General features: G+C 41.0%; 1 protein-coding gene and 1 long non-coding RNA gene across 2 annotated transcripts; one reads left to right on the plus strand and one right to left on the minus strand.

Moving 5' to 3' along the window:
- Positions 1-200: 200 nt before the first annotated feature.
- Positions 201-14,749, minus strand: gatm (glycine amidinotransferase (L-arginine:glycine amidinotransferase)). The gene is made up of 9 exons (XM_085804893.1): positions 14,606-14,749; positions 12,880-13,098; positions 12,165-12,360; positions 11,132-11,322; positions 4,433-4,570; positions 3,535-3,699; positions 2,646-2,709; positions 2,433-2,549; positions 201-1,396 (listed from the first exon to the last, which is right to left on the minus strand). The coding sequence occupies exons 1-9, from the start codon at positions 14,672-14,674 to the stop codon at positions 1,284-1,286; spliced, it is 1,272 nt and encodes a 423-aa protein (XP_085661019.1). The 5' UTR covers positions 14,675-14,749; the 3' UTR covers positions 201-1,283.
- On the plus strand, positions 5,680-8,474 carry LOC146989389 (uncharacterized). The gene is made up of 4 exons (XR_015035620.1): positions 5,680-5,808; positions 7,053-7,107; positions 8,035-8,119; positions 8,382-8,474. It is a non-coding gene; the product is annotated as an uncharacterized LOC146989389 (long non-coding RNA).
- Positions 14,750-16,174: the final 1,425 nt, after the last annotated feature.

Here is a 16,174-nt window from a genome sequence, read left to right on the forward strand (position 1 = left end):
GAAAGGTGCTATATAAATAAAACTTGATTGATTGATTATGAAATACAAAGCAACACAATCACAACAATGACACACGGCTGTTTTTTTTTAATCACATTTAATAATGTTACATAATACAAAACATCACTGACGTTCCTCTGCTACAACTTCACCTGACAAGATAAACATCAAGAGAAACATCGAGGCGACGTCTTCATCCGACTGTTTGTGGAGCAAAGGAATCACACGACTTCAGACTTCACAACAACAACAATGTCTTTCATTCTCTTGGCTTTTTTTTTTTTTTTTTTTTTTGCTTTGCACACAAAAGCAGCTAAGCAGTTCAGTAAAAATGACGAGTAGCATATAACTGGCCCAGATTTGCAATAGGAGAAAACAGCAGAGGCTAAAGGTACTGTATACAATATCTGATATGGACCACATACTTTCATTTTATTTATTTATTTTTTTGTAAATATATAAAAACACTATTTGGCGGGAAATCCAATAAAGAGTATGAAAAATATAAGTCGAACTTTGTCCGTTCAATCAATTCAAATCTTTTTACAAAATAATAAAGTAGCAATAAGAAATTAAAATCGTTTCATGACCTACGTAACAACTTTTATACAGTTATTTAAATATAAAAATACTTTGGAAAAAGATCGTCGTCATCATCATCATCATCATGGCGTCCGGTGAGCCTCCTCTTCCTCCTGTGCCCGAGTTCGGTGACATTCACATACCAAATTGTACCTTGTCCTCAGAGTTACGGCTCTGCAGATGTACGAGCCGTAAACACGTCAGCTTCACAATAGCCAGGCCAGAAATGCAGTTAATATTGAGATTACTGACTGAAATAAAAGTGGTGTTCATTGGTATTTCTATTGAGCAGATATGTGTGTGTATATATATACGTATATACGTATATATATTTCTGAACAAAGCTGTTTGCAAAGGCATTGTGATGCACAGCAATGTCAAATCAAAACAATTCATACATTTTCATTCAGGACATTAAGACCCAGTCCGGAGACCGACTCTGGTGCCACCTGTCATGATAATAATATTAATAATAATAATAATAATAAAACTGTCCCATTACACGACAGGTTGGACGTTAAACTGTCCTTTTTGATTTGACTCAGAGTTGCAGCAGGTGACACCCAGACATGCAAAAAAAAAAAAATTTAAAATACCCGCTCGACTAATAATGACACATTCGACATCTACAGTGAAATTAAGAATCCGGACTGAGGCTTTAATCTTTAAAGCTCAATAAGAACTGGCTGTTTCTGGCGAGGCTACTGGAAGTAGGACTGCAGGGTACCGCGGCGGCGGACATCGGTTGTCCAGCAGTGGAAGCCACCACCCAGGGAGTTGGCGTGGCGAATGTTCACCTTTATGGTCTTGATACCTGCAACGAAAAACACATCGATGCATCAGCAGCGAGTTAAAGGGATACGCCATCCTTTCGACTGTGCGTGCAGTAACAAGGGAGATAGAGCCGTATCGCCCGTAATTAGCTTAGCTCAAACACTGGAAGTGTATGGGTAGTGTTAGCCTGCCTCCACCTAAAGTCGCTAATTAGCTTAGCTCAAACACTGGAAGTGTATGGGTAGTGTTAGCCTGCCTCCACCTAAAGTCGCTAATTAGCTTAGCTCAAACACTGGAAGTGTATGGGTAGTGTTAGCCTGCCTCCACCTAAAGTCATCAGAGAAACTCTTCAGCAACTCTAAACGGAAACCGGCGGGCCGATCTTCGTCTCAGAGCTGACAAAACTCTCCGGTAAGGCATCTTGAGCGGTCAAATGCCGCTAACGGGACGAGATTGGTCAAAACGGAGGGTTCAAGCAAAGACGCTTTATTTTGGTTCAAGCTAGCTACATCGAGGGTAGGTTAGCTTCCTATTTCAAAGTAAAAGTACAAATTCTATCGTCATGGTTTTCTGTGTGTAAAGGGCAACGGGTGTTTTATTTTGTGAAAGTAACCGGAAGTGCGTTGGTCACAACGGCTAGCTTGAGTAGCGCCGAATTCGTCCCAACAAAATTGTAAACAGCTGGTATTTAGACAAATTAACGACACACTGCTGATCTAAACGGCTACTTTCTCACCTAAACATGTTTGAAATGTGGATAAAGTGATATATTTACAGAGTTTAGAGCTAAAATGAAATCAGCTTCTGACTGCTGATTTCAGCTCGGGTAGGAGGCAGGCTAACACTACCCATACACTTCCAGCATTTGAGCTAAGCTAATTAGCGACTTTAGGTGGAGGCAGGCTAACACTACCCATACACTTCCAGTGTTTGAGCTAAGCTAATTACGGGCGATACGGCTCTCTCTCCCTTGTTATTGCACGCACAGTCGAAAGGATGGTGTCTATCTGTGAGTTAAAGGATCAGAAATGTCTGTTCAAGGTTGTAAAAATGAAAAGTCTCAAATCTGAACTTACCGAGGCTCTCGAACATTTTGTGAATGGTGAATTCATTGGCGTCGACCATGACGCGCTTCTCATCCAACATCAGGACGTTCATGGACAACCACTTGGAGGACATCCACAGTGGGTGGTCTACGGAGACACAGACACAGACAGAGAGACCATGTGAGACGATGTGAAAATGTTCAGTCGATGAAAAAGAAGAGGATGTTTAGTTTGGACACTGACCGTCAGGGATCAGAGGTGTTGGAGGTTTCACAATCGTCCAGCCGGCCTTCTTGAACATGTCGACCTGAGAAAAGGAACAGAAAACGACGGTGTTTAATAGAAGTACGGAAATGTACTCAAAAGGGTACAAGCCCTTGTCGCTCCAGGCATACCTTTTTTAGAGACAATTTTGTACCCATTGATGCCGGTACACTATTGTACCTTTTCAAAATGTACCAGTTTAAGTACAATTTGTGCACCTAGCATCTAACGGGTATATATGTAACCGGTGTGTGTGTTTGCTCTGTGACCTGCCCTGAGTGAGGATCGATCCCACGACCGCCCGCACCGGAGGTGACTATGCTAACCGCTTCGCCAAGACGTTGACAAACGCTTGACACATTGGTTAGCACGTCTTTTATGGGTGAGTGAGTTTACTTCCAGTACTGCTACCGCCACAACCTGTCACTTCTCCTTACCGGTCCCTCCTGACTGTGGCACACCTGCAGACCTCTGTTACATATATTTAAAAAATAATTACTAGTTGAATGTTTAATTATTATCCCTATGTTAAATCATATTAATAGTCGCCTCATAGGTTACCAGACTTATTTACTTAGGCTACTAATTTTTTCTAACACACCGTCTCTGATAATGTACCTTTAGGGGGTAAATACGTGTACCTTAGGAGTATACTTTTGCCACTCTGGAACATTTATGTGCCTTTTCTACCCCCAAAAGGTACACATAGGTACTCTGGAGTACAATAATTGGCCCTATAGGCTACAGTAGGACAGAACTGTACCTTTAAGTACAGAAATGTCCCCCTTCTATACCCCTATTTTTGTCTGTTAATGATGCTCCAGTCCAGCAGAGGGCAGCACAGGAAGTGAACGGCTGTGTTTTTTACCTGGCGACAGGGACGGTCGGGGTTGGACAGCACCAGTCCCGGCCCGATGATGTTGAAGGTGGCGTCGATGTGCATGGGGTTGGGATCCTTGAATGAGATGATGTGGATGTTGTATTCTGGGGCCAGATGACGACGCATCCACTCGATCCCCATGTAGTTTGTAACCTGCAGAGAAACAAATGGAGGTGGATGAAGTTCTGTGTATCTGTGATGGTTTTAAGTTAACAAAGAAATCATTTTCAGTATGTAGCATACAGAAATGAGGGTGTCTGACAACCACAAGGTGCTTATTATTATTATTTATTTGGGTATTATTTACCCACTTATTTACCCCCAGTTTATTTGTTGTTCTGTTTGTGTTACTTTCAGTTTGTCTTTGTACTGTATGTATAAATGTGTTTGTATATGTTTCTATATGTATATGACTATATAGAGAGATAAAGATTAGTAATCATATGTTAGAATAAATCTATATGTATATAAATATAATAATATATTACAATAAATCCAGTTAAATAAACTCATAAATTAATTTATTGTATAGACTATAATGACTAGATAACTTGATAGATAATTTATGAATAAGGGGTGGTGGGAGTAAATAAGTTTTACTTCTTCCCACTCCTTTTTGGATATGAAAAAAACAAAAAAAACCAAAAAAAACCAAAAAATCGAATTATCTTTATTTTCAATTATTTTATTTTATTTTGTTCATATGTTGTCTTTGCAAAGTTTTTATTTGTTATGTCTCTCCATTTCTGTATTATGTTTTATTTCTTTTAACATGTCCGAAATAAACTAAACTAAAAACTAACTAACTAAGTTGATAAACCGTAGATTGATGCTCACAGTTTCGCAGCGTTTTGGTTAAACAGTGTGTGTGTGTGTGTGTTTATACCTGACTCCTCTGGACAAAAAGGTCCCGTCCAGCTCGGATGAAATCAGCAGCGTCGAAGCAGGGCTCGTGCTCCGTGGTCACAAACTTGCCCTGAGCGGCCAGTTTGTGTCTGTCCTCCACCGTGCGGATGGGATAGTCCTGAGCAGGAGGGATTCACACATTAACAAACAGCTCGCTGGTCATTTACAGTTTTTCCTGTCACGTATTGTGCAACAAACAGACATCCAGAGTCCAGTGGTGATATGAAGGACCTCAGCTTCCACATAGATTTCCATATCTTGCCTCACTCCCGAGTCCATGACCAGCAGATAGACACCATCCTTTCGACTGTGCGTGCAGTAACAAGGGAGATAGAGCCGTATCGCCCGTAATTAGCTTAGCTCAAACACTGGAAGTGTATGGGTAGTGTTAGCCTGCCTCCACCTAAAGTCATCAGAGAAACTCTTCAGCAACTCTAAACGGACACCGGCGGGCCGATCTTCGTCTCAGAGCTGACAAAACTCTCCGGTAAGGCATCTTGAGCGGTCAAATGCCGCTAACGGGACGAGATCGGTCAAAACGGAGGGTTCAAGCAAAGACGCTTTATTTTGGTTCAAGCTAGCTACATCGAGGGTAGGTTAGCTTCCTATTTCAAAGTAAAAGCACAAATTCTATCCTCATGGTTTTCTGTATGTAAAGGGCAACGGGGGTTTTATTTTGTGAAAGTAACTGGAAGAGCGTTGGTCACAACGGCTAGCTTGAGTAGCGCCGAATTCGTCCAAACAAAATTGTAAACAGCTGGTATTTAGACAAATTAACGACACACTGCTGATCTAAACGGCTACTTTCTCACCTAAAAATGTTTGAAATGTGGATAAAGTGATATATTTACAGAGTTTAGAGCTAAAATGAAATCAGCTTCTGACTGCTGATTTCAGCTCGGGTAGGAGGCAGGCTAACACTACCCATACACTTCCAGTGTTTGAGCTAAGCTAATTACGGGCGATACGGCTCTAGCTCCCTTGTTACTGCACGCACAGTCGAAAGGATGGTGTCTATCTGCTGGTCATGGACTCGGGAGTGAGGCAAGACATGAAAAAATGTCTTATCCTTTTAAGTTGAGTCCCCACACAGCAGGAGACTCCGACGCGGATCCGCATTCAAGTCACCAAACCCGCGTGACTGTCACATTCGTTTGGGCGCCGCCTAGAGGATCAGCCCCGTCTCCAGGCAGAGCCGTTATTCTACCGTCAAACAGCGGATCCCGGACGGACCCGTGTCGGACGTGTGGACACGGACGCGCCTTTACTGTAACGGTCGAACACAGTAGTCCACACCGAGCCGAGACTAGAGGAGTCATCTTTCTTTGCTGGGACACGGTTGTGCTGAAGCCTCTAGTAAGTTTATTGATTTATTGATGTATTGCGACATTCACAGTAACGTTAAACATTGGCCTTTGTGTTTTTAATCGTCATGTATATTAATGCTTGTAATGACGTTGTTTGATATTAGCACTGTTAGAACTTTTGTAGTTTTGTGCAACAGGCTAGGTTAGCTTCTAGCTGAGATGTGATGATGCACGTCTGTAGCTATTTTGTTTTAAAATGGGATAGCAATTTCGGGAGAATATGTTGTGGTTGTGTGACTAAAAAAAACACACATTGTTATTTGGTAACGTTATGGTTATCTGTTTTATCGCAGCTGTTATGCTGTGTAACGTTAGCCTATGCTAGCGGTAACTTATGTAACTTAGCTGCTATTTCTCCGACCTCGACCTCCCATTTCCTCGATTTAAGTAGGCTATGCCCGGTGTTCCGACTCCCAGTAATTACGAGTCGCCCTCTTCATACACATTACGGTGTTTTTTTTTTTAAATAATTATTTTCTTTTCTTTAAAACTAACTAGCCGTTAGCGGCTACCGGCTAGTTAGCCGGCTAGTTAGCCGCTAACGGCTAGTTAGCCGCTCGGCTTTTATTTAAAAAATAAAAAACACCGTAATGTTTATGAAGAGGGCAACCAACTCCAACGTTACGGAGTTTAGAATGACTTTTTTAAGCCTCTCTTTGCTCCTCATGTCGTAATTCTCCGTGACTTTTCGCTAGCCGAGCGGCTAACGGCGCTGTTGTACTGTATATCAGCACGGGTGTGATTCGGTCGTAGGCACGAGGCCGCACACCCGTGCTGATATACAGTACAACAGCACTCCCTCTGCCTTTATTCATCCCACGAAGGGGAAATTCACAAGTTACAGCAGCAGTACAAACACACTCACACATGCCATGCACACTGGCAATATTAATGTTTAAGCTTGTCAGTGCTTTATGATGATTAATATATGCTGAGAAACAAGATAAAATTGTAAATCAAGCAGGAAAGACCAATAATTTGTGTTTAATGAATCAAATATAATCAGATATTGTTTTGGTCATAAATAGGCTATGTTTAATTCGCTGGGGAGGAGGGGCGGGCACACAGCTTTTCTTTTTTTTTTTTTAAATAGTGAGGGCTGTCATTTTTGCTAAGCTTAAGTCAACTAAAGTTAGCTATTTTGTGTCTTCTATGTCCTGCCTTGAGTTTATGTTGTCTACACACCCACATACTTGACTTTTTTTCAACATTTTTTCTATTTTTACTGTGCAGATAATCCTCCAGCTATGCCAATATTTGACATGTCTCTGGGTGCTGCTGTGTAGTGGTGAGTATTAGCCTACTATTCAATTGCTTTTGTTGGTTTTCGGGATGCACATTTTGAATTTTTTTTCTGACTGATGATAACCAACGCTTGTTAACCGATATGATTACAATGCTCTCGGGGGCGATCACTTTTTCTCTTTTGCGCAGCTCTGTTGTAACAGGTGATGCAGATCGATGTCCCTGTAGGCTACATTTGTTGTCTGGCCTTCTTTTATGATCCGGTGCATATTCTCATTTGCCCAGGTCATAGTATTTCAAAGGAGGTTAAATCGAAGGCAACTGGACTTAGTTATTTGTCTAGGAAGACGTTTCACCTCTCATCCAAGAGGCTTCATCAGTTCATGTACGCATCTGACCAGGCTGGGACTGGTCCAACTATCTGGTGTGGAGACTCACTATTTAACCTCTTGTGTGGGCGTTCACAAAGTGGCAAGTGGCTCCAACGACTGTCGTTATAACACAATAGGGCACTAACGAAGTCGAAACCAACCTTCCATCAAAGGCAGTCATTTAAACGACTGTCGTTGGCACTTGGAGCACAAATGGGAACCAGTGACATCATCACCCTTGTGAACGCCCACACAAGAGGTTAAATAGTGAGTCTCCACACCAGATAGTTGGACCAGTCCCAGCCTGGTCAGATGCGTACATGAACTGATGAAGCCTCTTGGATGAGAGGTGAAACGTCTTCCTAGACATAACTAAGTCCAGTTGCCTTCGATTTAACCTTCTTTTATGATATTATTCCTTTTTTAATATTGTGAGTAAAGATAATTACTGCAAGTCCTATTGCCTTTAAGATTCTAATGTTCATTTTTTTTGTTGAAACTATTTTGGAGAGATATGTCTAATAATCAGTCTTCATTACAACACAAAATAATATGGCACCACAAACTAAACCAATTTCCATTTGTCTTTCTTTCTCTAGTGAATGTGGCAGTGTAAAGGGTGTTCAGTTGCTGTGCAATATTTGACATGTCTCAGGGTGCTGTGTCAAAGGCTCTGCAGTAGTGGTGAGTATTACTAAATCAGTTGTTGTTTTCTGAGTTTATTGTTTTTTTTTCATTTATGTATATTATTTTTAAACAATTACTCAGTAATGAAAAAGAAATAGGGGGCATCATTGCACCAATGGATGAAGTAAATATATTCTCTGGGTTGGGGGTGTAACAACTGATTGTCTTCAAGACAAAAATGCCTTTTACCAGGACAAATGAGAATTTTCACAGACATGAACTCAAACAACACAACTTCTCCTCTGCTTTTCTGCCGTAGGATGATGACGTGGATCTGGGAAGAGAATGCGTCCTAAAGACCCTCTGCGTTTACCTGAATGAGGACCCGGAGAATCTATTGAGAGTATGTGGTAAGTATTACTTAGGTTTAGTATGTTGAGATGTTATCTTTCGTATTTTATATAAACTTTAAAACATCTACTCATTGTAATTACTTTACAGTCAGCTAAGTTGTAGGATAATATGGTAGTGCTCTTAATATCAAAGTGTGTGTTTATTTTTCATTAAAGGGATAGTTCGGGTCTTTTGATATCTATCTATACCCTTGTTTTAGCACAGAGCTAAAGGGAGAGCTTTATGAACCTGATGTGATGCTGAACCTCATCAGATGGAGTTCCATAGACTGTAGGAAAGAGGTTAGAGCAGAGAAGAGTGATCGTTGCAGCGCAGTCCATGGTGGAAGATCAGACCAACAAATATACAGACAGCGTGCATCACCTCCAAGGATGGTGCTGCTGGAAAAAAAAAAGAACAGCACTCCTCTGCAGCCAGCTGACGTGTAGCTCACCTGCAGCTGTCAGAGGATCCTCGCTCTTTCTTTAGCCTGGCGTTTGGATGCACTTTGTTCAACATGTGAAGATCTAACCACCATCTGACCACCGGTCAGCTGAGCCAGCTAACAGAGTGGACGTGGCTGGTGTGTAGGCTCGCTATTTTATAACGGCAAGAAAAAATAATCGTCCTGATAGTGTGTACATTTGTCCGGCTGATCTTCCATCACGGACTGCGCTGCATTACTGATCATCACCCGGTCACCCTGTCTGTCACAGCTGCAGCTGTGGTCTAACTTCAGCTTGTCACTTCCCTGTCCCTCCTCTCTGTGTCTGCCCGTTCTAACTCCATCTGACGAGGTTCAGCATCACATCAGGTTCATAAAGGTCTCCCCTTGGCTCTGTGCTAAAACAAGGGATGGCTTCATCACTTGTGTCATAATCAGATTACGTGAACTATCCGAGCAATAAACTCCATGAAACAGCTGATGGAAATGCGCACAGCCGTCTAGAGGCGGCAGCGCGCAGTGATACGGAGGGAGAGAAAATGGCAGCAAGCGATTGTGAGGTCAGACTTTTTTGTGGACAACGGTTTTGTGATGCAAATGTATCACTCTTTTGAACGCATATTGTTTTGAGAAGTAAAACGCTTTATTTTCGTGACCCCAGCCAACTAACCGGACTACATTCGTCAGCACCGCAAACTCTCAAAGTGTGAAAGAGAGAATTAAACATAGCCTATTTATTATCAGTTACTATGACCAAAACAATATTTGATTCGTTAAACATAAATTGGTCTTCCCTGTAGGATTTGTTTTATTTACAATCTTATTTCTCAGCATATAGGCCTATTAATTATCATGACAACATAAAGCACTGACGAATAAGCCTAAACATTGATACAGGACTCTGTAACACAACTCATCACACATTCATGCTCTCCCTGTGTGATCATCTAGGAAGCAGACAGTCTGAGGTTGAAGTTTAGGTGACACTGTGACAGGTCTCTGTACGTCTTGACCACATGTCGGCTGTTCAGCTGTAGTAGAGGAGAACTCAGCTGTTTTTAGCTCCACCGCACGTAGCGTTTTTTTTTTTTTTTTTTAGGAGCTCCGGTATATTGCGGCTTTATGCGGGAGGACACGCGATAAACTACAGCTGATCCAATGTATTTATCTGAGCTTGGTCACCGTGAGAGGCGCTTTGAGCTGCGTTCATATTAAGTTACACCTGACGCAGGACAGGGCATTTTGACAGGTCTGCGCTCACATCAGCTGTGTTTATTTACCCTCACCCTGTCACATAAGCGATCAGCTGTTTTTTTTGTTTTTTTTAACGTTTGATGTCTTTTTTTCTTTTTGCTCGAAATTAAACATGGTATGACCTTGACTCCCTATATATCTGTCTGTTTGATTACAGGTGCTGTAAGAAAAAATATAGTGACAGGTCAGCCACAGATGACGAGGTGACCAAACACGCCATCCACCTTGTGGCAGATTGTGCAGCGAGGAGACGTGTCCCGCCTCCATCCACGCGAGAACCCCAGTAGCATGTACTTTAAAAGAATAAACAATATTTGTATTGAACTTCTTGTCGTTCACCAGTTATTCATTTTCTGATATTTTAGCTTCACATTTCATTGAAGTTGTAGCCTCATTTTGTACAGTTAATTGATGTCTTGACTTCAACATTTTCTGTATATTGACAATAGTGTTGGGTTAAAAATGCAAGGCAATGCAGATTTAAGCTTGGTGTAGAAGTCTAGGCTAGGCATAGTTATAGTTTTAGTTTAAGCTATTTTATGGAGATTTTGAAAATGATGAACGGGTCCAAAACGGACCCGGGCCAGAGGTTTTTTTTGCGTCCGTTTCGGATCCGCGGCGGATTTGCGTGTCCCGAACGGACCCGGGCCAGAGGTAATTTATAAGTCCGTTGCGGGTCCCAAACGGATCCGGGCCAGAGGGTTATTATGAGTCTGTTGCAGATCCGCGGCGGATTTGCGGGCCCTAAACGGACCCGCCGCGGAGGTATGATTTAAATCGCGGATGCGGACCGGATGCAGCGCGGATCCAGGACGGGTCCGCGATCCGCCTTCGTTGCGGATCCGTCACAGAGAGCAAGTGGACTCCGATACGGGTCCGTTTCGCGGGTCCGTTCCGGAAGCCGCGCTACATCCGCGGCGGGTCCGCGGCGGACTCCTTTTGCTATGTGGGTCTGCACCATCTGAGGTGAAACTGACCTGATCGTACAGCTCATCCGCCATGGTGGGTTTGGGAGCAGTGGTCCATTTAGCACCTTTTTTGAAGTATTCCTTGATCAGAGGTCTGTAGGCCCGGTACTCAAAGAAACGAGCTCTCCAGGCCATGGGAGCCTCAATAATCTCATTCCCCACAACCATGAGGATGTCTCTGGGCATGGCGGCGTACATACCTGCAAGACGGGAACATCTGACTGTCTGCAAAACACTTGAAGTGGAACAAAACTACTTGCAGACAGGGCCGTTGTATAGGGGAGAAAGGTGATGATAATTCTAGGGGCCCAGCGCCCAGTAGGGCCCACAAAAACCCCAGTAGTCTAATCTTTGTATGACTGATTTATTCTGTGTAAGACTCTAATACTCATAGTACACTGTAAAAACTCAACATCTTTCCAAGAATATTTGTCTTATTTCTAGTCCAAATGTCTCATTTCTAGTCAAAACTAATCTCTTTCCACTTAAAGTAAGACTCATAACCAAAAAATTATCTTGTTTTTAGATCATTTTCACTAGTTTCAAACAAAATTTCACTTTAAATAAGTAGAAAAATCTGCCAGTGAAAGCAAGTTTTTTGTGCTTGTAATAAGGAAGAAAAACTTGTTCCACTATCAGATTTTTTCTATATTCCAAGTGAAAATATGCTTGAAAGAAGTAAAAAAAAGTGTCCAAAAACAAGGTACTTTTAATATGATGTGTCTTATTTTAAGTATAATGATATTTGTTTTGACTAGAAATGACATTTTGACTAGATATAAGACAAATATTCTTGGTAAGATATTTGAGTTTTTGCAGTGTAGTGCTGCATTAGCATCAAAACAAGGTAGGCTAAATAAAAAATGATAACACATATAGTCTAAGAAAAAAAACTGGAAAAGTTAGGGGGAGGGGCCCGCTTTAGTATTCTTTAAGGGGGCCCAGAATTCCTAGCAACGGCCCTGCTTGCAGATGCGACATCTAAATGCATCGTTCTGAAAACATCTATCTGATTTGTTTTGTTTTGGTTTTGTTTTGTTACCTATTGATGAGAAATCTGGAGTTTTATATTGCAGGGACCAGTCGATGGGCTCGGGCCTCTGGACGACGACGCCTTCATGACGCAGAATATTGCACATTTCTTCGATCTCAGCAACAGCTTTTTTCAAGTGGTCCGCAGGAAAAGACTGGCCTCCATGCTGCTGGTAGAACGGCCAGTACTTCTCATAAGTGTTGGCCTGTTGGAGAGAGAAGAGAAGAGAACACACTGTAAAAACTCAAACTCTTTCCAAGAATATTTGTCTTATTTCTTGTCAAAATGTCTTAATTTTAGTCAAAACTAACCTTTTTCCACTTAAAATAAGACTCATCACCTAAAAATGAACTTGTTTTGAGATAATTTTCACTTGTTTCAAACAAATTTTCATTTTAAATAAGTAGAAAATTCTGCTAGTGAAAGAAAGTTTTTTGTGCTTGTAATAAGAAAGAAAAACTTGCTCCACTGTCAGATTTTTCTACTTATTTCAAGTGAAAATTTGCTTGAAAAGAGCAAAAAGTGTCTAAAAAAGCTACTTTTTATGTGATGAGTCTTATTTTTAGTATAATTAGATTTGTTTTGACTAGAAATTACATTTTAACTAGAAATAAGACAAATATTCTTGGTAAGACTTTGAGTTTTTGCAGTGCATGACGACATGCAGCTCCATCAAACTCTGCCTCTTCACTGCAACATGCATGTTTTTTTTTAGTTTTCTCACTTTCACTTCCACAGTGAACGGAGGCACGTGGGCATTTTCGGCTCGACCCACGATCACCTCCTCCAGAGGGTCCCATTCGTTGTGGCTGCAGACAGGACACTCCTGCTGCACGGGCTCAGTAACATGTTCCACTTCTTCTGCATGTCGCAGCTGTGCAGCTCCGGCACTCGAAGTGCTCTCGAAAGCCCTTTGCACCCAACCGGTGACGGCCCGGCCGAGCTGAGGAGGCACAGACAGAGAGACAGAGAGGACTGTGAGTTTTTATATGAAAACAGAAGCGTTTCTATTAAAAACAGACTTTTTAAGATAGAAAACACATCATGTATGTGTAGTAGCAGGAAACACCACTGCTGTTTGTTACATGGTTTTTATCTGACTTTATTTTTGATTTCAAATTTCTTTCTTAGGATTAACCCCTTGAGGTGTATCACCTCGTTTTCGAGGGGGTCCCAAGTAAAAATAAGAAAGAAAAATAAAGAAAAGAAAATAGAAACAAATAACAAATACAACATACATACAGCATTCACACACAAACAATGAAAAGAGTAATCCAGACATTGCAAACATTACAGCCTAAGCATACATGTAAATTTCCCCACTGTGGGACAAATAAAGGAATCTTAACTTAACTTACATGAAATAGTGAGCTATTACAAGCAGTTCACTTGAATGTGTAGCATATTATGAGGTATAATAGCTGTACTGTACATACAAAAATCACAGCATCAAGGACTCAGAAATGGGCAATAGGTGGTCATTTTTCTGTGCACAATGAGATGAAGCCAAATTAAAACCACTCACATTCAGATAAATGAATCAACAGTCAGCTCTAACACATACACACACACATGAAGGAAGAATGATTTGCATTTCGCCCCCAGTGACCTGAGTTATCAATGAGAAATGCCTTCGGTCAGGTAGTAGATTGGTTTGGTACCAAAGTACACGTGTAGTTAAGTTAAGAAGCGGTTTATCTCCGAGCTGAGGCCGAGCTCGGCTCTGCTGCTGCAGCCTCAGGGTCACTGGGTGTGGGAGCGCATCTGTGCCACACAGCTGCTCACTGTCACTCAGGGACCAGAACACACACACACACCAACCAACCAAAGTACCAAAAAAAACCTAGAAATCAATCAATGTTTGGACTGAAGGTCTATTTGACACAATCAGTGTTTTAACATGTTTGGATTTCCCCCTGAGGTTTCTGTACTTTAATAAACCAATAAAGAAATCAAATCAAAATGAAAATAATAAATGAATAAATAAATAAAACAAGAAATAAGACAAATATTCTTGGAAAGATTTTGAGTTTTTGCAGTGTATTCCTTGGCATTCCATTCATTTATCTTAAAATAAGACTCATCACATTAAAAATTAACTTGTTTTTAGACACTTTTTACTTCTTTCAAGCATATTTTCACTTGAAATAAGTAGAAAAATCTGATAGTGGAGCAAGTTTTTCTTTCTTGCTTTCACTGGCAGATTTATCTACTTATTTCAAGTGAAAATTTGTTTGAAACAAGTGAAAATTATCTAAAAACAAGTTAATTTTTAGGTGATGAGTCTTATTCTAAGTGGAAAGAGATTAGTTTTGACTAGAAATGAGACTTTCTTTATTCACGTTGACTTGCATGTGCTTAAAAATAAAATAGAAAAAGAAAAATAAGAGAATAAAAAAGAAGAAGGAGCTGAAATAAAAGAGAAGACATGAAACCACCATAATACCAACCATGGCTCCGATCAGATGGGCGGCCTCGGCCCCCCTGCTACCTCCTCTCAGACACCTGACTCGCAGCATTGTCCACAGACAGAGTGAGTTGTGTGTTCAGTTCAGTTCAGCGTTGGGATCCAACTCTCAGTTTGCTTCATGAGCGGAGACGCCCCGGTGCAGCAGAGGGTTTTATAGCCGTGTCACCTCCCACACCATTGGTGGAAAAAGCTGCAGCAGCTCCGTGGAGCAACGTGACCTCCTGACACTCGATCCCTGACGCCAGCAAATTCTTATCAACTGGTCCGCCTCGGAGCGGCCTGAAGAAGGAGAGGAGACAAGGGTCTAAGGAGGACACTGCAAAAAACTCAAAATCAATATTTGTCTTATTTCTTGTCAAAATGTCATTTCTAGTCAAAAGAAATCTCATTCTACTTAAAATAAGACTCATCACATTAAAAAGTAGCTTGTTTTTATAAGTTGCTTTTTTTCTTTTTCAGGACAAAGTGGTTTTTTCATACCTTGTTGACGGTTTCGGCGTTTTTTCTTCCGCCTTCCTCAGAACTGTGCCAAGGAGTTGCGCCATATGGAAAAACTATGGAAGAAACTGGCACGACAGAGAAACCATCTCAGTTCTGAGGAAAGCGGAAGAAAAAACACCGAAACCGTCAACAAGGTATGAAAAAACCACTTTGTCCTGAAAAAGAAAAAAGCAACTTATCTATTCCATACGGACATAATTAACTTTCATAGTATATTAAGCTTGTTTTTAGACACTTTTTACTTCGTTCAAGCAGATTTTCACTTGAAATAAGTAGAAAAATCTGATAGTGGAGCAAGTTTTTCTTCCTTATTACAAGCAGGGCCGTTGCTAGGAATTCTGGGCCCCCTGAAAGAACATTGAAGTGGGCCCCTTCCCCCTGACTTTTCCTCGCCACTTTTTTGTATTGTATTATTTTATCATTTATTATCATGCATTTTTCTGTTAGCCTACTCTTTGTTCTTGACAGTGCCTGATGCAATATACCCAATTATTATTATATATGCGGGGAGCTACTATTGCACCAGCATGGACTAAATCATTTTTATAAGAAAGTAGGGAGTTATTGCTTGGAAAAAACTATATTTCATGAATATCACATGTTTTGTGGCTTTGTTTTGATGCTGATGCAGCATTTGTTTGAGTTTTAGTCAGGGTTATACGCAGAATAATTAATTAGTAATTAAAGATTAGGATAGTGGGGGTTGTTGGGGGCCCTTCTCCCCTATGCAACGGCCCTGATTACAAGCACAAAAAACTTGCTTTCACTGGCAGATTTTTCTACTTATTTCAAGTGAAAATTATCTCAAAACAAGTTCATTTTTAGGTGATGCGTCTTATTTTAAGAGAAAAGAGTTTAGTTTTGACTAGAATGAGACATTTTCACCAGAAAGAAGACAAATATTCTAGGAAATATTTGCAGAGGAGACACGGTGTGTAGTGTTGGTGCAAAACATCCTGCACAACAACAACAACCATGGGCGCAGATAGCACTGGGGACGGGGGGGACATGTCCCCCCCAGAAAAAAAGTTTAATATTTGAAAAAAAG

The sequence above is a fragment of the Trachurus japonicus genome, chromosome 3 (assembly GCF_045865225.1).
Source record: "Trachurus japonicus isolate A0001 chromosome 3, Traja_1.0".
Taxonomy (NCBI): domain Eukaryota; kingdom Metazoa; phylum Chordata; class Actinopteri; order Carangiformes; family Carangidae; genus Trachurus; species Trachurus japonicus.